The sequence below is a fragment of the Catharus ustulatus genome, chromosome 7 (genome assembly GCF_009819885.2).
Source record: "Catharus ustulatus isolate bCatUst1 chromosome 7, bCatUst1.pri.v2, whole genome shotgun sequence".
Taxonomy (NCBI): domain Eukaryota; kingdom Metazoa; phylum Chordata; class Aves; order Passeriformes; family Turdidae; genus Catharus; species Catharus ustulatus.
Window position 1 is genome coordinate 34340038 of NC_046227.1, and position 21235 is coordinate 34361272.

At 37.1% G+C, this 21235-nt stretch overlaps 1 protein-coding gene across 1 annotated transcript in view; it reads right to left on the reverse strand.

Moving 5' to 3' along the window:
• The window catches only part of LRP1B (LDL receptor related protein 1B), a 470895-nt gene that overhangs the window by 68299 nt on the left and 381361 nt on the right, over positions 1 to 21235 (reverse strand). Inside the window, exons 60-65 of the mRNA XM_042779456.1 lie at positions 12325 to 12513; positions 11390 to 11538; positions 8610 to 8703; positions 7427 to 7543; positions 7140 to 7259; positions 4900 to 5019 (exon numbers count right to left, since the gene is read on the reverse strand). Coding sequence (XP_042635390.1) covers positions 4900 to 5019; positions 7140 to 7259; positions 7427 to 7543; positions 8610 to 8703; positions 11390 to 11538; positions 12325 to 12513 — 789 coding nt within the window. The remainder of the gene's footprint in view (positions 1 to 4899; positions 5020 to 7139; positions 7260 to 7426; positions 7544 to 8609; positions 8704 to 11389; positions 11539 to 12324; positions 12514 to 21235) is intronic.

Below are 21235 nucleotides of genomic sequence, written 5' to 3' on the forward strand. Positions count from 1 at the left end.
CTTTCCTATTTACAGAGGAGAATTGGAAGCAAACCCTCTTAGAGATACATGAATACCCTGAACTCCTCCAGCAGGAAGGAGCTGCCTCGATGTTTTCTGTGAGCAATTCTTGAATAGCTGGTTCAGCTTCTAAGGACTGAGATGAAGTAAATTAAAAAGTTATCAGTGACATTTTCGTTGGGGGAAAAAAAACCCCAAAGTTTGCTTTGTAAAAGCCTCAGTGACATATTTAAAATTACATGTCACTGTGATATTGCACTAGAAAATTTTTAAATTTCCTTTAGGCAAAGTCATAACAAGTCAGAGCAGCTTCACTCTGCTCTCATGGCAACCCAAGGGCTGCAGATGACTGACACAAACAGCAGCTCCAACCAACCTGGTTCCTCTGCTGCTCAACCACAAATTAGAGGTGTTAATTTGATGCCCTGGGACAAACTGCTGCATTTTCTCTGCTGTTCTAGGTGTGGCTCTGGTACCAGACTGATAAAATGACATTTGAGTATCAAGATTGGTGTTGCAGCTCAGTTGTGTGCACTCAAAAATCTGGTCACTGCAATTCTGCCTTTTGTGTTTGTTCCTCATTCTCTGCCAATGTCACAACTGCAAGAAGTTTTCTTCCAAAGTATTTTTTCCATGTTATTTTTCAATATTACAGTCTACAATACTTTGATTGTGATATTGCACTGGCAAACAATTAAAAATATTTAACATTACAAAACACAAAAATATTCCTCCCAAACTTCTGACACTCTTGTATTTTCATTCTGTAGCTCTGCAAAGGATAAAGTTTCAAACTTGAAATCCATCCTGTGTTTATTAAAATACTTCCAGTAAAGCCTGCAATCTCCCACTAGAATATTTGCCCACAAAATGAGTTGTAACACTAATGACAGACAACATCACAGCAACATATAAATATTCTATTTATCCTTCCACAGAAATACCAAGATCTAACCAGTAATACACAGAAGCCAGAGATGACACCCATTCATTTCAGCTACCTGAACATGAAATATATCTTTTCTTAATCTTCATAAAGAATTATTTAGTTCTCAAGCATGCTAAATCTATTTTGTAGCATTTCCTTTTCTATAGATATGAAGAAAATCTAGATTTTTTTAATTTATCCAACCTTAACTTCTGATTGCTACTTGAATGTTAATATTTCTCTTCATACTCTATTCCTACCAAATATAAAGGAATATAATTTATTTTTATTTTTAATACAAAATATTTTGCGTGTTTGAAAGGCTCTCCCTTCTTCAAATATCTGAAAACTTCATTTTTCCTCTGGGTTGAATGATCTTGTATAACAGCTTACAGCTGGCAATGTCTTACAAATCATTAATGAGAACTGAGCAGAACACTGGGATAGCAGAACAAAGAGGAAAATTTGGGAAAGTTGTGCAACAGTTATCTGATCTTTGAGAATGATGGATTCATTCACCTCAAAGGAAACAGTGCTTGACCTTATTTATTGGGAATTGTGGAACCATGAAAAGCAGACAGAGGCCCACACACGATTTTGTCATCTCTGCCTTCAACACTAAATTGCTTTCTCATTTTTCTTAAAATGAGAATACCTTAAAGTGTGAAAGTTCAGATAGAAGTGGTGCAAAGGCAAAGAAGCAAGCACTGATAACTCTATTTTCATATTGCTCTCTTCAAATTGTAATTAAGAGATTCTCTGACCTCCTGCAGCAGGCACAGCCCTCCCTTAGAAATTTGTGTGATTGCCTGAGGTAGCTGCTGGCAGGTTGGGGTTCACTATTTTGTGCATTCTAAACTAGGATTTTATTTTAGAAATACTTCTAATTAGCATAAGGAAAACAGGATGAAGGTTTAAATGGGGGAAAAAACAACAAAACAAGGCAAAAAACCCCATATGCACCCTAAAAACATTTTGATTCAAATATCAATCCCAGTGAATGAAATCACTTATTGTATACATTGTTCTTTGGGGATTTTAAACCCCTAGATTTTCATGTGTGTGCATTTGTGTGTGTGTGTGTCTGAGTGGGTTAAAATCCAAAAACAAAAGGAATTTGCCTTTGATCCAGGATCAGCTGGCTGTCCTAGGGCTTGGCAGGCTGTCACCCATGCTGGGTACAGGAAATTTTAAGCCTGTTGAAGGGAGTTTAAGTTCCTGTAATGCACCCTTCAAGTGCCTCAAAGAAAATATTATTTATCATCAGAAAAAAAAGACTAATTTATTACTCTCACAGCTAAAAATAAAATTAATATTTAAAAATTGAGAAAGCAGAAAGCAGTCATGCCAATGTTGACACATCAGGAAAATAAAGACCTGAAACACACATAACCTTTAAAGGATATTATAAAATTGCTTTCCAAGACCACACACAGCTTTGTTCAGATTCTAACTCAAACTGATCCATTTTGATGTAAAGCATCAAAGTTGTGAGCAAGGATTAGCATAATCTAATGGCTTTCTTTAATTGCCTGGACAGTTAGCACTAATTAACTCTACCTCCTGTTCTCTGAGAAACACCAAATGCTCCTAAAGAAACCCACATTTCCTGATTCTACCTCAGCATTCTGAACTGGAAAGCAACCACAGAAGACTAAACACACTTACACTGCTTCCAGCAAATGCATTCAGTGTAATATCTCCAATAACACACAGCAGCAGAAGTTGACTAAGCAAAATACATATGGCTGTGCAGCACCCAAGGAAAAACAGATTATTTTACACAAGTTTTGCATTGCAGGCATTTTGGAAATGAACTCCAAACAATAACAAATTAGTGTTACATCAACATATGTAGATTCTTTTTATACTCAGTCTGCAGCTTTAATTTAATTTAATTCTATCAAACTTTGTCCATAAAAATAACAATCTTTAACTTGAAAAACAAATGCAGGAGACCAAACTGTGTTGAAACTACTGCTGTTGTAAGGTCATTTAACCATATTTCAAATACTAAAAATATGGAAAACTTCAAAATGTGTTTAAACACACCCCGTTGTTGTCAAGGCTTAGCTGTTCCATGTGTACTCAGCCGAGTTTGGCACAGAAATTGTGACTATGGATAAACTATTCTGTCTCCTCCAACACAAAATCCAAGAGCAGAGTATGCAGCCAGGAGATTAAAAATAAAGATGTGGGTGTTTTGTCAGGGAAGTGTGTGGTTAAGCTGTGGAACACCTCACTGCAGCATGTTGTGAAAACTTCTCAAAGTAGAGTGAAATCTCTGATGAGTTATTGTATACAGAGACATATTTGACTGACAATATCTCTGATTCTCAGGTTGTTAGAGGATGGAAAGGTATCCCAGGGAAGTTGGCTCACATATTCCTCCCTAGACAGTCACTGACAGAGACGGGACAAAGGTCAAGATGAGTCTCAGACATGAGCCAGCACCTCCAGCTGTGTATGTTGTGGTTTAAATAACTTGTTATTTGGGACTGTACAAGTTGCTTCTCTATCCTTTTAGTCATTAGAGTAATTTTTATTCTTTCTATTGTAAAATGATGGCTCAGAGTGAATTATTCACTTTAAACACAATATTTCCAATTTATTATCATTTTTATTCCTTTTTATCTTAAAAAAAAATGTGACTTGAGGATGTTACTAGAGGAATTATTTTATGACCATTTTTGCCACATTAGTTGGGTGTTCACAGGTTGGCCAAAATGTGAATCCATAAGTTGGAAGCTTTGAATGCTGTTCCAATTGGAAAGCCACAGCATGTTGGAGATCCAGGTGATGTGGAATGGAGGAGGAGAAAGTAGCTGTGACATAAATCAGAAGGTGAGCAGGGCAGGGCTGCTTCAATAACAGCCCAGGAATGGATATAAATTTTCATCTCCTTTGCATTCTCTGTTTCTTCCAGACAAATGATTCCTTGGACTGTAAACTTCTCACCAGTTGATAGGAGTAATTATTTTCCCCATCCTGGCAATTCAAATGATGGTCTTGGATTTTCATGTTGAGAAAGTTCATCTTTCCAGGCATATTTGCCACTTTCAGCATTTTTATTTATGCTCATGTGTCAATTATTTGAAACACATCCATGGAGAAGCAGCTCAGTGCTTTGTCCTTGACTGTAGCCTGTAGTTTTGTTACTCTGTTGTCCCAGAGATAAACCTGTCCAGACACAGGTGTTTCATCAAACCATTCACTGATATGTGGATGAGTAATGGTGAGAGCTCTAAATGTCCCATATTTCTCTTGCTCTCTTCCACCTCAGAACATTTTTTCTGTATTTTCCTTTATAGACCAGTCTTGAAAGCTTCACAAGTGTTTCTGCACATGGTTAGTGTGTGTTTGTCATTGACATCCATCTTCAGGGATTTTCCAGCAGTTCTGACCCACTTACTCTGCCTCTGATTGTCTGTGATCCATTTCCCAGGCAGAATTTATTATTTTCTCTAATTACAACAATAAGAGCTGACTCCTAACTCCCTGGAGCTCACAGAGAGAAGCTGGCCATGTCAAGTTAGAAACTGCTCTGAACCTTTCTATACCATCAGTCTTAACTACCAGGACTTGCAAATTATTGTATTTTCACTATTTATGAACTTCAGCAGCAATAAAGTGCAGGTTTGAACTGACAGAAACTGGATAACACTGACAGAAAAATAAAGAATGTCACTGCATCCTATGACAGTCACTACATTCTGTGCCACTTCTCTGATTCTGAATGCCAAATGAGAGCCTCATTTGCAGCTCCTGCCAATAAAGAAGTGGTACAATAGGAATTTTATGAACTGCTCATACAAAGACTGCCATTCAGTATGAACTGGATGAGCCAGAGAAGTTCTAGATAGGTATTATCAAACACTGAAAGAGGACATAAAAACTGAGATGATTATTTCCTTTTGCTAAAAAAAATGTTGAGCCGCAGCAACAGATTGAAAACTACTTAATATACTCACCACAGTTTGCTTCATCTGACCCATCTGCACAGTCTGGGTCTTCATCACACACCCACAGCTTGGAAATGCAATGTTTGGTTGTTTTACACTGGAAGTGGTCTGGAGAACAACTGTTTTCAGCTTTAAACAAAAGAATTCCAGATCAAAATTAGAAATTTCTGCTGATATTCTAAATATGTATTTTAAAGAAAAAATAATATTGAGGATACAAGAATCAGAAACTGGGTATCTCTAGCATAATTTACCTGTAAGAAAAAAGGATTCAGTTTATACTGTTTATAGTTTAGTCATTTTCTTACATATTGTTTTATATAAACATTAAGGTAAAACAAATAGAATAAACAAAGTGCCTATTGTGATAGTCTTCTAACAGCAAATAGACTTACCACTGATAGAATCAAATCACTTTAGCAAAAATCAGACAAGTTCTTTCCTTAACTTTCTAAAATGCCAGGTATAAATTCTGAGTCAGTTTATAAGACTAAGGCAGCTCTGGATGTTTTGATCAAAAATGGAATCCATTTAAAAAAGGCATTTAAAAAAAAAACAGATCCTCAGTGCACACACGTGATTCTAGATGTTCTTTAGAGATCAGTATATGTACTCCAAATAATTTTAAACTGAATTCACCATAGGGGGGAAAACAGGAAACCTTTCATAAGATTTTCCCAAATGAAGGAATTCTGTAGTGCTTTTAAAAAACTTTCCTACCCCTGCTGAAAAGCAATTTGCTCCCTGATATTATCATTCTTGTTTCTCTGGTTTGGCAAGAGGAAAAATTTTAGGTTTGCTAAAAGTTGGTTTCTGCTACTGCTTTCAGTGTCACATTTCCATAGATTTGGGTGTGTTCCTAACTGTGCTGCAACAAATAATTCTGATCCTCAGCTAGGCCACATCACCAGGAGTTTTCACAGTGCTTTACAAGAAAGACCTGTACAATGACTTTCATTTTACAGAAGGAAAGCTTTCAGTATGAAATGACTTTGAAAACGTCACCTGGTAAGCAAAGCAATGGTGGCAGAGCAGGAAAAAAAAAAAAAAAAAAAGAAAAAAAAAAGTGGGGGGGGATTTTATGGTTTTATGGATCCCAGACTGGTGACATTGGAGTGAGGGAGTCTCACCTGTTACTTGTCCTGGGCCAGGAGCCCAAGGCAATGTGAACTCACAGTCCCTGGGCTGTAGACTCTGCTGCTCTGATTTAACTTCTGCCAGCTACACCTCAAGGTTTTTGGGAACCTTCCATATACCATGAGCAGTTCTTCCCAATGAAAAAAAATAATCTCCCTTATCTTCCACAGGAGTTTACCTGATCCTCTAAATCAGTTTTTAAAGATACCCAATGTGCAAACCAACATAAGATGTTTTCTGCAAAACTTGTATTTACATCTCTCCTGAGCAGTTTGGAAGACAGCCAATAAACATGACCATCAACAAAGCCTTTCTATCCTTAGCAATCCCTCTTCCCCTGGAGAAGGATTTGTTCTTGGCAGACATGCAGCATGTGCAAACCTTGAGAAGGCGGATCCAGAACAAGCAGCTCAGGCCAGAGCAGATGTGAGCAGTGAAATGAGTAAAAGACAGAGCTGCATTTCAAGGTAGCCCCATCATCTTTGGTACAAAATGATCAAAAGACACAAACTTATTCAACAAATTTCTATTATAAAACTGAAAATATTTTCTTCACTTATATCTAAGAAATGTAAAGTAAAAAAAAATGTATGACTAGTAAGTTGCACTAAAGCTGAGCAAATGGAAATCCAGTTACATAGATAAGTTAAAGAAATCCCCAGAGAAAGGGGAACAGAAAAGGTTAAAAAAAATCAATGAAAGAAAAGGGATGTAGAAGGAGCTTTGGATCTACAGCATTTCCAACAAAAGATTCTGAAAAACATCTTTTTCCATTGAAATGCATTGCTGCAAGGCATGGCAGATGAAAGCCTCAGGAAGATGAGTCATTTGTGAGGTGGTAAAGAGTCAAATATGTGCTTCAACCTTAGTCAAAACCCCAATTAAATGCTGAAATTGTTTATAGCCCCTTTCTTCTTTGCAATGACTTTACGTTTTGAGTTAATAAATGGCATTTTAGTTTTCTCTTTTGTATATGAAACATTGCACACAGTCCTGTGAATTAACTGCTTGCACGTTCTCAAATTGTTTTAGATAGAAGACATTTCCAGAGTTTTCCTCCAGTTCCCTGTTTAAAATCAGCCACAGAGTAAAATTCTCTAAGCATAACTTACGACAGTCTCTTTCATCTTCTTCATCACCACAGTCATCCTGGCCATTGCATCTCAGGTTTATTGGGATACACTTCTGGTTCTTGGTGCACTTGAATTGCCCTGACAGACACACGTGTGTGTCTGTAAATGAAAAGAAAATAAAGATAAGTTACAATGATCAAAAGTTGAAAAGATTCAAAACTTCAAAGGTAGATGAAGGAAAATGCTGTGTGCTGACAGAGTGTGAAACATGACATTTAAACCAGCTTGGCCTGTTTCTGAAGCCTGCAGTGTACACAAGCACCTACCACAGTTCAGTTCATCAGAATTGTCCCCACAGTCGTTCTCTCCATCGCAGATAAAGGCTGGAAGAGCACAAAGCCCAGTGCCACACTGGAAACGTCCTGGCTGACATCTGAATTCCGCTGGGAAAAGACAAAACTGCTTATGAATACTGCCAGAGGAATGGTTAAAGTCCCACTATGGCTGTTCTTACCCTGTGGACTAATCAAAAATACCTATAAACTTGTATTTCCTGAATAATCACAATCTGAGTATATATTAGCAATTACAAGGTACACATATGATTGCAAGACTAATTTCAAAGCAGGATATCTTTAATTTGTGCATCTCTAGTTAGAGTGCTGATGACACAGAGTGAGAACCCCCTGCAGGCTGAGGATTACCAAAAGCTCAACAGAGACCTGCAATTGCAGATCTAAATGCTCGAGTTTGAGTCTGCTTTTAAGAATCTCCCCATCTCACTGTAATTCTATTTCCCAAGAAAGACCTAACATTACTCCTTCTCCAGCCACTGTCATTAGAGGTAATGAGCAATTATGTACCTCTGTAGTAATATTATATACAAACATAGAGTAGCTTAAAATAAAAACTTATGTAGAATGATCATGTGTTAAAATTTGCTTCAGAGGCCTCTGCAGCAGAAAAAGAGAACTAATAATAAAATTTTAAAAATTAGGGTGAGAGATTTCAATACAAAAAAATCAAATTAACTGTTAATTAACCAGAAGATTGCAGAACACATAGAACATTTTTTTCAAATATAAGGGAGGAGAAAGCAAGGATCACAGGGGGAATATTGCTGCAGAAAACTGCAGTAAATAATATGTATCTAAACTTCTATAATCGCAACAAAACACAAGCAAATGGGATTAGAATCCCGCATTTTTATTACACAGGGAAAAACCCCAAATAAACCTGTCAGAATTTTGTATTGAATTTTGCAAAGAATTCCACAACCTCAGAGCACAGTTTCAAAATTAAAATCTTTAGCAACAACATAACCGGGATGAAGTAAAGATTTGAAAGATGAAAAATATGTATGATTTTCTTTATAAGACTCAGAGACCAAGGAACATGAAAGAGTGCTGTACACAAAAGTATCCATAAAAATCCTGTTGCTAGACTTATTTTATAAGTTTTTCATTTGGCCCCGTGGCACAGCTGGCCCCAGAGGCAGCGCGCACTCACGGCACTCGGCGGGCTCGTCGGAGCCGTCCCCGCAGTCGTCCACTGTGTCACACTTCCACCAGAACGGGATGCACTTGTCGGTTTTGCAACGGAACTGCAATGAAGCAAGAGGAAAAGCTTTGGTGTTAACATTTTTTTATTTATTTGCTTACTTATATATAAGCAGGAATAACGCAGTTTATGAAAATTAGCTTCGTTGCTTGAGGTGCAGTTGCATTGATAATTTCTGGCTGTCAATTGTACAAAACTTGTATTTTAAATATTGGGGGTTTTTGGTTTGGTTTGGGTTTTTTTGCGGGTTTTTTTGGTGATTTTTTTTTTAAATTTGAAGGTGTTTGGCACTGAGGTTGCCAAAGTGATAAAAATCACAGTAGTTTCAATGACTGTTTTATGCTGGATTACAATGCCCCAACACAAACTGCTCATTGCCTTTTGCTGCATTCTGTGATTTCATTCTTGAAGGTCTTATTCAAAGCAAACACTTCAATTCTCAGGTTTTGTAGACTGTTGAAGCAGACAACATCATTTTTCCAGACAGAAAAGAGCCTTAATGTGCGGTTTTGTGTACAGTATTGCTTACATTGCTTGAATTAAATGAACAAACCAAATATAAAGCCTTCCAGACTTTTAAAAGGATAAAACATCTGTAGAAAAAAATGAATAATCCTTTGTAAGAAGGCTGGGCATTTACTCTCTACTAAGGTGACTGTACCTTTGTTCTGACTGAAAGAGGAAGGCAAACAAAACAAATTGATGTAACAAATTGATGTAATTTTCTAGGGCTAAACCTAAAAACTGAGTACATTATGTGGCTCAGGTCAGGGAGAAAAGTCTGGGTAGATTATCAATCAGCTTTTCAGAAATGTTGATTTTCCTACCCGGTGTCTCTATGAACACAAAAAAGTAGGAATCCAAAAGGTTTAGAAGGGTAAGACATTTCATTTTCTGTCACTGGGCAGCTTTTTCTTCACATTTTAAAAATCATTGATAATTCAATAAAGCTGTATTTAAATGGCATATTAAATTGGTGCCTTAGCTCAGTCTATCTTTTCTGCCAAGAAATGTTAGGATTTCAAAGTCATTTGTGTTATGGAACCTACAGCTGGAGTTGCATCATTCCTGCACCACCTGGAGGGACTTGCTGTGTCACAGGCTGGGCTGAAGGGCAGGTGTCACAGCCCCACACAGACCATATTTTCAGGAAATAGGTACTAAGTCTTAGATGTTGTTATGAAAATACTTGCATTCCCTTCTAAACTGAGGAGACAAAACCCTGAAAAATCAGGGATCAGGGTCATATAAGTCTTAAATGGATGGAGTTTTGCTGTTCAACAGTCTAATGGGATTTGTACTAAACAATTTCTCATGCCAGATGAGCCATCACAGGATTGTCTGGACAGGCAAGATCAGTTCATGAACCATCAAACTCCTTTCCATTAGAAACAGCCAATGGTGGCTGTGCTGTCAAAAATGGTGACATCATAGGAGCAGCTCTAATTTGACAGCATCATCTAAAAATCTTAAGGAGAAACAAAATTTTGCCACTCTCTGCATCTGACACCATCAGACTGATGAATTATCAAACAATAAACAGATTGCAAACCTGGAAAAAAAGAGATGAATAACCAATGTCAACCTCTAATTTCCTGTCTGAAGCTGCCTTTTTTACATAATTCTGCTCTGCACTCTGTGGAATCCACAAGTTGTAAAATATTGCTCCTTACGTATCCAAGATGTGATGCTATTTCTTGAATTCATACTACCACTGAATTAATTAGATTGGGATGAAGCCCTTCAGCCAACTGTTAGTATATAAATTCACTGTGGAATAAACTTCTAAGGTCACTCACAGATTTTTTTTTAAATGCCTTTTTTTCTATTTAAGCCAAATTTGAGGAACAAAATATGGGAGAAAATTGGTAGGAAATTCCCAATTTTAAAAGTGATATACATCTTAAGGAAACAGAGAAAGGCAGTTGGCAGGTCTCTTGAATAAGATTTTTATTTTCTCTTACATAAGATTATTATTTGAGTGAAACTGTACCTCTTATTAAGATGGCCACTGCTTTCTAAGAATTAGGAGTAAAACCATTATCCTTAATGCTGGAAATCATTATCATGCATCACTATATAGAATATTGTAAAAGGTCATTAGCACAACTCAAATAAAAAAGAACTACTAGAAAACCAGACTACTAGAAATATTTTAAAAGCCATATGTACTAAAACAATCAACCTATTAATTGTCTGCCTAGAACAGCCCAAAGACTTTTATCAAAGAGGTTCTTTTATAAGAAATCACTATGTTTTACTTATTAAAAAAATAATAATAAATGTTTATTTTAAATAATATGGAATAGAGTTTAGTGTTTTAATTAATTAAATGTTTTTTTATTTTACCTGTTATAGGTTTTACCTATAATTTTCGAATCTAACTGAACTGAGCTTGTTTTCTTTTTTTAATGCAAAAATTCATTCGTGCATCCCAAACTGTTGTTATACAAATTTGTATTTAGATCTTTCAGACAAATGTTTCTTCAAGGATGTTTTTATGGGTTTTGTCCTGGTGGCTGGCGGGCACACCAACATTTAAAAGTGAACGAGCCTTGCATTCTCCGGAGAAAAAACCTTGCAAACCTGTTTCCCACTACCACCCTGGAGACCTTGGGGTGCAGCCCTGTGGAGCTGCCCATTGCTGGGTGCAGGCTCCTGTCTGGAGCAGAGCAGAGCAGAGCAGGGCAGAGCAGAGCAGGCAGAGCAGAGCAGAGCAGCAGTCGTACCTGGCTGGCGGTGCAGTTGGACAGGCACGTCCTGTTATCCGCGGCCAGGTAGAAGTTGGTGGGGCAGGCACACGAGTGCAGCTTGCCAGGGGCCAGCAGGCACAGGTGGCTGCAGCCACCGTTGTTCAGCGTGCACACGTGTCTGGACACTGTGGACAGAACAGGGGAGGTGCATCAGAGCCTCACACTTTGGGGGATCTGGTTTCTGGAGGAAGGAAATTGCATGGAAAGTTCCATGTACTGTCGTTACAATACAATGTCTGAAATCCAAAACCCGTGGAGGCAAACTCTTCCTTTTGCCTTTAAGCTAGTCTCTGCTGTATGCAAAAATGAATCATTACCATGGCTGTAAGTTCAATACTGAAAGAATGAGAGGATGAAAAAAAAGCTCTATTTTTTAATTTTCTTTTTTTTTTTTAATGATGAGAGAAAATATTACTCCTCTAGGTCAATTGCCAAATAGCATTCAGTTACAATTCACCAGGGGTATCTCACCAGATAAGACACAATCACACCGCTCACATTCTCTGATATTCTCTCAGTCCAGCAGTATTCTTCTGCAATATTAACTCTTCTCAAAGAACCAGGTTAAAAGTTTTCATAACACACCGTTCCCCTCTTAAAAAATGGTAGCAGCAACTGAACAGTTCTGTACTTCAGTCAGAATTTGGGTTAATTTTTAAACATATAAATTATCTCTCTACTGAAAAGTTTTGTTAGATGCATTTAATACCCCTATTAAATTAAATGTATTTAATACTTAAAACACTAATCACAGATGAATGTTTAAAAATGATAACTTGAAAACTTGCACAATTTGAAACAGAGCAGAAACAGAAAAAAATCATTGCAGATAAATGAGCATGCATTTAGCACGTGGTTGCTGAGTGAAATACATCAATGAGCTGCTTGGAAAGCAGAGACAGAATAATTACCATCGGGCTGCCTGTAAGAATGATACACCTGGATGTCTGTGATGGTGTGCCAGGAGTTGATCAGGGAGAGCCTCTCTGAGCCAGAGGTTTTGTGGGCACGGCTGAGGGATTTGGTTTTCCCATCTGTCCAGTAGATGAAGTCTTCAAACAACGTCAGTGCAATCACCCCTGGGATGTCTTGGTTAGGGACTGGAAGGAGAGATGCTCAGGTTAATGCTCACCCTTGGGAAACTGCCAGCTAAAATATTCCCCGTGGGGGAATATTCCCATTCCCCATTCTCTCTGCATGGGCTGACAGAGGAACTGTTGTGGAATGTCCTGAGAATAATTATGATGACAACACACCAGCACCAGAGGGTCCTTTATTACCAGCTGCAATGAAGGGGGATGGAGGACAAGCCCTGCTTGGTTAGAATTTGTTGGTCCAGTCAGTGTTAAGGAAAGGAGAATTTCAGTTAAAAGAACAACCTCCAGATTTTAAACTAAAGACATGTCAAACTTTAAAATGATAAGCAACAAATATAACTTTCCCTACTCTTTGCATAAGCAATATGAATTGGCTCTTTTACTGGAATTAAAGTTATTAGAAAACATCCAGAACATAATATATACATTTCCTGATGCTCTGTGTTGAATATCCTTTCATACAATTAATAGCATTTTATTTCATCAAAATATATTAACATGAGGGATAGGAAAAATTTTTAAAAATTGTCATTTAAATAACCATTGCAGTAGAATAGATTATTGACCATTTCCATCATCACCAACCACACAATATAAAAAAATAAACAGTGAGGATGATGCTAGACCATATCTACCATATCACAAAATTATGAGCCAACAACATTTGGAAAAAGATGGAAGGATAAAAGGGAGAAAAAGCTTTGGAGCATTCCTTATCCTGCTGTACACTCCTTAATCCTGAAGTATTTGTTCTTGGTAAACAGGAACTGAATGCCACTTTTTTTTCTCTCTTCATCAAAGTAGTTATCATAAATGTCACAGGAGAGTATCTGACCACAATAATTAATTTATAAATGATAATCTTTTGTTGATGAATCACTCTAATTACTGAAAAGGCAGATCAGAGCAGCTGACTGTCACATTTAACCAGCACATCCTTAACACCTTTACCTTGCTTTCTGCATCTTCTTACCTGGAAAGTGCTGACATAGAATTGGCAAATCTCAAATTCCTGTTGGAACATTTCATAGCTGACTGAGATCTGATGGCTGATACTGAGTATATGGAACAACAACTTAGGAAATTCAATTTTCTATCCAATTGTCCTCCCAGCACTGAACTCCAGTGCAGGGCATGTTGCCCTCTGGTCAAGGAGACCTTGCTGCTTAGGCCTGAAATTATTTTCCATTCTTATATTTCTCCATGAACCACATATATCACACTGAAATAACAATGTGATATTTTTGAAAGAGTTTCATAGCATTTCCCAGAATTCAAAGTCCAAAGAAATCTCAGTTTTGGCATCCATTACAGAGGCAACTTTGCCACAGTTCCATGCACGTACAGTGCAAGGAAAGCTGTTATAATTTCTGTGATTTGTACAGTCCCATTGTGTAATGTTTCCATTGAGAAATACATACCAGGCTGACAGAAGCAGGATGGGACATCAGAAACTGCCACCCTGAATGAGGCCCCAAAGCCTTTCATAAAACCAATTATTTTATGTTTACTGCAGTTCTGAGACAATATTGCTTCATATAAATTACGACCCTTGCTTCTACTTTTAGCATCAAATTAAAGATGTCAAAGGCCCCACACCAGTCTCTATAAACACAAAAAATGTCCTGTTTTGTTCTGTTTTCTTTCTTTCTGATCAAAGTTAAAATAAGAATCTGAATAAAAGGGTGTATTAACACCTTAATGTACATGAAGAGATTTACGTAGGAAAAATAATTTCGATTTCATCATCTTAATTATTCCCTGCCAATGAAAAATACACCAAATAGTCATCCTGATTTTGGATACCCAGGAAGCAAAGCCCATATCCTAAGCATAGATATATGAATAAATGCTTACTTTTTGGTTTTGTGGATGTTTGTGGGTGGGCAGACAATTTATCCTGCCCTCATTGCCTCAGACATACATCAGAATCCAGATGAAGCTTTATATTCATGAGCTAAAGAAGATTCAGGAGATTACCACACACTGCCTGAATTGTCTCATCACTGCACTAACAGGGAAGCCAAGTTAAGAGCGTGGCTCAGAATATTAAATATTACAGTTAGAACACTGAACATAAGAAAACTGGTCATTGACTCAAATACAATTTTCTCTTATTAAATAAATAAATAAAGTTCTGCAAGCACCAAGTTTAAAAGCCTGACTCTTTCAAGCTTCTTAAAACTAAACCCACCTTATCATGAACAATGCAAGAAATACTAGACTCTGTCCTTTTTATGCTCCTCAAAAGAAGAAAATAAATTTGTTTCTAAAAACTGGGTTTCCTATTATGACCATTTATAGGTGTAAAGATGAAACTGTCAATGGCTTAACACTCACAGACTCAGGTTGCAGTTTTTCCTTTTTCCTGTCACAATTTTTATTTGTGAGTCACTCTAATTTTAATGGGCTTCTGCATTAACTTTTCATTAGGTCACAAACAACACAAACTTGCACCATTTAAAGCTGTAAAAGCTAAGTGTATTCTATTGTGAAATGCAGAGAAAGTTATTAAAAAATCAATTAAGAAAGCAATATATAGTATGAAAATATGCAAATGAAAATCCACTTGAAGTAAAATTGAACATGAGTATGGAATCACTGGAAAAATATTTCTTACAAAAATTCTACACTGAACACAAAAATACAAAATTCTTATAAAAGAAGAAATAATAATAATTACATTACAAAAAAACGTATAAAATTTCTTCAGAGCAGACCATAAAACTCAATGTGTTTTCTTGTAGAAGATAAGCCTCTAAAGTCAGAGAGTTTTCTGAAAAGAGGCATTGAATGGCAACCAATTCTGACTTACTTTACATTTTAAGAAATAGTTCTATCATAGCTGAATGCAATTTTTCTTTTCCTTATAAGCAAGGAAACATCAGAACTGTAGATGTGTAAGAGGTTGTAGAATTTACAGTTCCCATCAACTGTGAACAGAAACTGAGGTCATTTTTACAACTGATTATCTAGTGGAGCATTAAAATCTCTCATGCTCTTTGCCTTTGAGGACATCAGTGTTTCACATCTTCCAAAATTTCAGGCAGTGAATATTGATTTTCTAGAAATGTATGAAGTAGTAGAAACACCCACTTTCTTTCTTTCCACTCTTTCCTTGAACTCCAAAAAAGCTTTGGCTGATCAATCTCATCATAAATGACACACAGTAGTTAAGTGGTGCAATACTAATTATTAACCCTACAGCAATCTCTGTGGTGTGAATTAGTTTTAAATAGGAGAGGAAGACTCATTGCTCCTCTTACTTTAGCAAGCGCTGCAAAACCAGACAATTTTAATGAAAATTTTAAGTAAAGGCAGGTTAGTCATAACAAAGCACCTCTGTTTCCTCTGCATCACCTATTTCAAAACATTTTAACACATTGCAAACTTATTAGTAAGAAAGGAATATGTTCTGTTAAAGCTAAATTTTTACTTTCGTAATTCATTTCTCCACCACATCCTCCTCCTCCCAGAGCTGGGCAAGTTCCTTGCAATTCCTCCTCTTTTAACACCTGCTGCCAACTCTGATTTTCTTGTGGTGTCTCATTTTATCCATAAATCATGGATTTTCTGACACTGAATGCTAATCCCAAACAGTGCTTGAGCACACAAGTAGATGAGAAAAGGGGCAAGAAAGAGGAGGCAGAAAGGGGAAGGAATGCAGAAATGCAGAAAGCTGAAGAAAAAACACAGGCAGGTAATAAAAGGGAAAAACAAGGAGGCATGCAACAGATCAGAAGTGGTGGGAAATAAAAATTATCAGATACTTGAAGACAAATAAAAATGACAATATATAACATCATAAAGGAAGATAAAGTGCTGCATGAACTTAAGAGAAGAGCCACAGGAGAGAACATGATTATGTAGACACATGAGAAACATGACAGACTTAAAATATATCTTTGTCTCTCTCCTGCATTTTGCATGAATCTTGATCCAAGAATATAAATTCATAGGCTGTAAGTCATATTTGTGATACAAATGTTTACTTTTCTCTGAGAAGTGAACTCTGCTTCCCTTATATTTTCTGAGCACATTTACTTAAGCATAAAAAAAACGTTCATTTGATTTCAGGAATGAAAATCATTCCATCTAGGATTCCTGAAATACAAAATCTGCTTATGGAGAAGCCATACAGAAGTGAAGTGCAGCTCCCTTGGCTCTTATTGAAACACAAGTTTTTCTAAAAGTAAAAGAAAATACAATGACATGAATAATAATAAAAAAGATCTCACTGGCAGGTGGTAAAATCAATGTACCAAGAAAACGTGTCCTTTAAAGGACAAATGTTGATTCCCTTCTAAGAGGAAAAAAAATAATCACAACAAAAAACACCAAAAAACCCCAAAAAGCAACAAACAAACAGAATTATCAGTGTCCTATCTTGTCCAGAAGACAGTTGACCACTTCCAAGAGATGTGTCCCTTCCCTTTCCAAAACAAGGGACTGCAACCTTGCCCTGCCCTCGTGCAAAATCTGCAAAAGCAGAGGGGGTGAAGAGTTCCTGTCAGGCTCTTCCCAAAGCTTCACCCAGCTAGAGTGCCGGAGCTGGGAAGCAATTGCTAAAGGTAATTAATTGTTGTTAAGCAGCAATTTAAATGACTTGCTAGCTCCCTGTGGCATTAGAGCAGTTTCTGTTTAAGAATTTTGGCACCCAAGCACAGAAAATTTACATGGCTGACCAAACCTGAAAACACAGGCTACACTATTTTGAATTCCACCCTCTGAAACTTGATTTTCTGAACTGCAATAAAACAGAAATAAAAAGCCTACTGACATCTTGATCTAAATGGAACCAGTGGTAATCTCCTAGGAAGGATTACAAACCCTCCAAAGACAAATTGCAGCAAGGAAGAGCAACACTTAATGAGAAAATAGCAATTAAACCTACAAAACCAAATAAAGGTGGAGATTGCTCTCTTCTGCAGCAATTACTGGCCCTCACTGTCCACTTTCCAAGTGAACTCCCTTGTAGCTGTTTCTACCTCATTTTGCATTCAACTTGGAGCCTCTCTGAGATACAGTCAATACTTTTTTATTTCTTGTACTACTTACTCCTGATGCTTGTTCCCTTTGATAAGAATTTGAAGTGCTTAGTCCATAAAATTAATAATGAATAATGACAATAAGATTATCTCTATTAAGCTTGTGACAAAGTATGTAGTTTTGACAGATATAATTAAATTTAAGTATATTACATTAAAATATTTTAAATTCTATATATGAGATATTTTATAACCATTATTACTTTTATGAAATTGACACTTTGTTTAAAAACCTAAACCTGTCAAACTCAATGAACAGAAAAAAAAAAAAATTTATGGACTATACAGATTAAGTCCAGCAATTGAATCTACGTTTCCATTATAAATCTGGAAAGAATTGGTTTCTATAATCTTCTGGATAACTTCTATATTTGGACAATTTTATGAAAAATTTTATATACTCTCTTATAAACTCTGGTGGCAGAGTCCAAAATTAGACACAAATACTCATTTTCTACCTACAAACTCCTTAGTACAAGCAACTTTTGAAATTACAGCCACTAAAAATTAAAATGGTTATAATTTCCAAACCTCTTGCACTTTTTACTTCAAAACTTGCATATATGCTCTTCTGTTCTGAGAACTGCAAACATTCAGGTAGAAGCTGTCTCAAGAACAGGGTGTTTTTTCAAATTGAGATACTCCAGAAAAGTTATTCTCTGTTAACTATATTACAGCTAAAGAATGAATTTAATAATAATAATAATAATAATAATAATAATAATAATAATAATAATAATAATAATAATAGTAGCTTAATTTCCATGCCCCTGTCAGATGAAGGGATGAAGTGCCCAACTTTTTGTTTTTACGGTATAAAGCATCAACTTGACACAGTTTAAGGCCTAATTTAGAGAAGTTTCTGCACTTCCTAAACTGGACTGTCATGTTTCTGCTTTATAATTTCATTATATGAAATATTCATCTTCAAAGGGAAATGGGGGAATGTAGGCACCTCTGGGATTCAGGAGCTCTGAAGGTTGGGAAAACCTGCATGGAGCAAGCAGATACCCAGGGAACTGTGAAGTGTGCATCTCCTCTGGGTGGTGGGAACAGAAAGCAGCTAAGTCTGACAAATTCTTAAATTTTTTATTTTTTTTGAAAGCTCACATAAGTAAACCAGCTTAGTGCTTAGGCAGATTAGTGCTTCAATACTTGCTTAATCATTTACAGTGTGTAACATTTGTGAATGCTGCAGTGCTGAATTGGCTAAGCTCTAAAGACAGTTTATATAACCAAGCATTAAACTTCAAACAGCTCAGCAAGGTCATCGCTGCCCCCAGTGCCAAGAAGAGCTCCCAAATACTCTAAGATTTCTGGCCTAGTTAGCATGTTTCCAAAATTCTTACTAGGACTCTCTTGGCAATTGTAAAAAAAAAGAATTCTCTATTGAAATGCAGAGGAACTTCACAGAGAAAAGCAGTAGATGTTCTTCTCAAAAAGCTTTAAGGTTCATCAGAAACAACAAAAAAAATTATAAGCCCATACTGAAAAAATGCTGACACCAAGGTCTAAATATAAGTACACTCTCATTGCATGTAATAAACACCCCTTGATTTAACACACAGCATGTCAATAATTAGCTCAAGCTTGTGTTTATCCTAAATTATCTGATGTGGAGCACAGAATATTGCGCATTGCCTCATACCATCTCTTAATTGTATGAAATCCACTAATTCTGACAAGTCTCTTACTTTCTGGGTCTTTTGAAATCTCAGTGGCATTTTCTGGCACATTTTGTAACAGACAATTTAACATCCAAAAATCATAGTCTCAGGAAAAATCCTCAGAGCAAGCCAGCCTTATCCTCAGAGGTGACAGAAACAGGTGAGAAAACGCTTAGTGTGCCATTAATTCAGATTGCATCAGTCACAGCATTCCCATTCCAATTTTTTCCTCTCCTCCATGAGAATGGATTTTGTGGTCGCTGTACCTGTGCCTTTATCCTTCTCCATTTGAAAACACAAAAGATAAGAGCAAACTCAAACATCTCCCCCTTAGTTAACTTAGACAATCCAAAATGTCAAAATGACAAAGGAAAACAGACCATGAAATCCATGTGAAAAATATGCCTGCAAGAAACACAATTATCACAAGAGATAAAACTTAATCTTTCTCATTTAAGTCCTTATCAGCATGGATTACAGACATCAGAAAGAGAAAGGGAATCACAGCTCCAAACACTGAACTTCCCTGAGTTTCCCCTATTAAAACAATTATTTTACAATGGTTAAATTTCATCTTCCAAAATAGTTCTAGTCTTGTGCTGAATCACGAATAAATTTAAATTTTTTGAGGTTGGTTGTTCCAGGAAAAAGCAGGGAGAAAGAGAAAAAGACTGTGACTAAAGTCATATTGATCATTATGTGTGAACTCTGCAAAACTATCCAAGCTCCTGTAGGAGCACCCACGGGGTTGTTTCATCTGTTTTAGACACCAAGAATTCTATCACTCTTTTGTTAAATCCACAGAAACTTTCCTACAACTTCATTGTGATTTGATAATGATGTTTTGAGTGACACTCCTGACAACAGAAAGTGACAAGTGGCGTTAGGTGTGGGCAGGTGGGAGAGGAGCCAGACAAGGGACACAAAGATCATCCAAGGCTTGGGAAGCTGCCATGAGAGCAAAGGTGAGAGAACTGGGTTTGTTCACTCCTGAGAAAAGAGGAGAAACCTCATCACCACATTCCAGCCTTTCCAGAGGGCTGCAAAGGAAAGGAGACTCCCTTTTTATATGGAAAAGTGAGGGGTGATGGGAACAGGTTACTCTTGGGAAGATCCCAAATGGAGACAAGAGGAAAATTCTCACTATGAGAACACTGAGCCATTGGAGTATGTTCCCAAGGAAATGGTGGACTGGACACTTCTAAGGTGCAGCTGGACATGGCTGGGGGTCATCTAGACCATGCTTTTCCCAGAAAAGGTTGGACTAGGGGATCCATGAGGTCTCTTTTAACCTCTATGACAATTGGCTAAGGAGAAAATCTTGTTTTCACATCATTTAAATACCTCAAGATCTTTCTCCCAAAACTCACTTATGGCTTGAATATTTATACACCATCTGGACTTCAAAGAGAAATGTCCCCAAAAACAACCTGATAGCAGCTTTATACAAAGTCACTATTGCTTTTGGAGCTTGCCTCAGATACTTCACTGGTACCTAATTTGGATAAATTTGCTGTGGCATTGTGACAATTTTTCCTTCTTCTCCAGGATCAGGTATCCTCAGGAGAAAACATTAACTGAGCAGATATAAAGCAGCTGAAACTGATTTTACTCAATTGAGCAGGAGAGCCCCACAGGCTGGAGACCAAGGCAATGGACACCAAAGGTGGTCTGACTGGAATTTTGCAGCTATCTCCTGAGTGTAGTGAGAGGAGGACATTTTTGGGGAAAGAAAATCCTGAAACTCTCAGGCTAAAAGGGAAGGCTGTGAAAGGTTTGACCACTGCTGTCAGTTTAGGGCTGAGATCCACGGGTTATTATTTACTTCTTTCCTTTGAAAGATCCAGAAGGAAGAGCAAGTGGATAATTTTATGAGAATGGAAATAGCAGGACAGCAGCACAGAAAATGACATCAAGAGGAGCAGGGAACTTCGCTTCCCCTGTGAGAAGAACAGACTGTCAGCAGGAATCCAGCGAGTGCTGCTGTCTTGGGTTACAATCCAGAGTGTG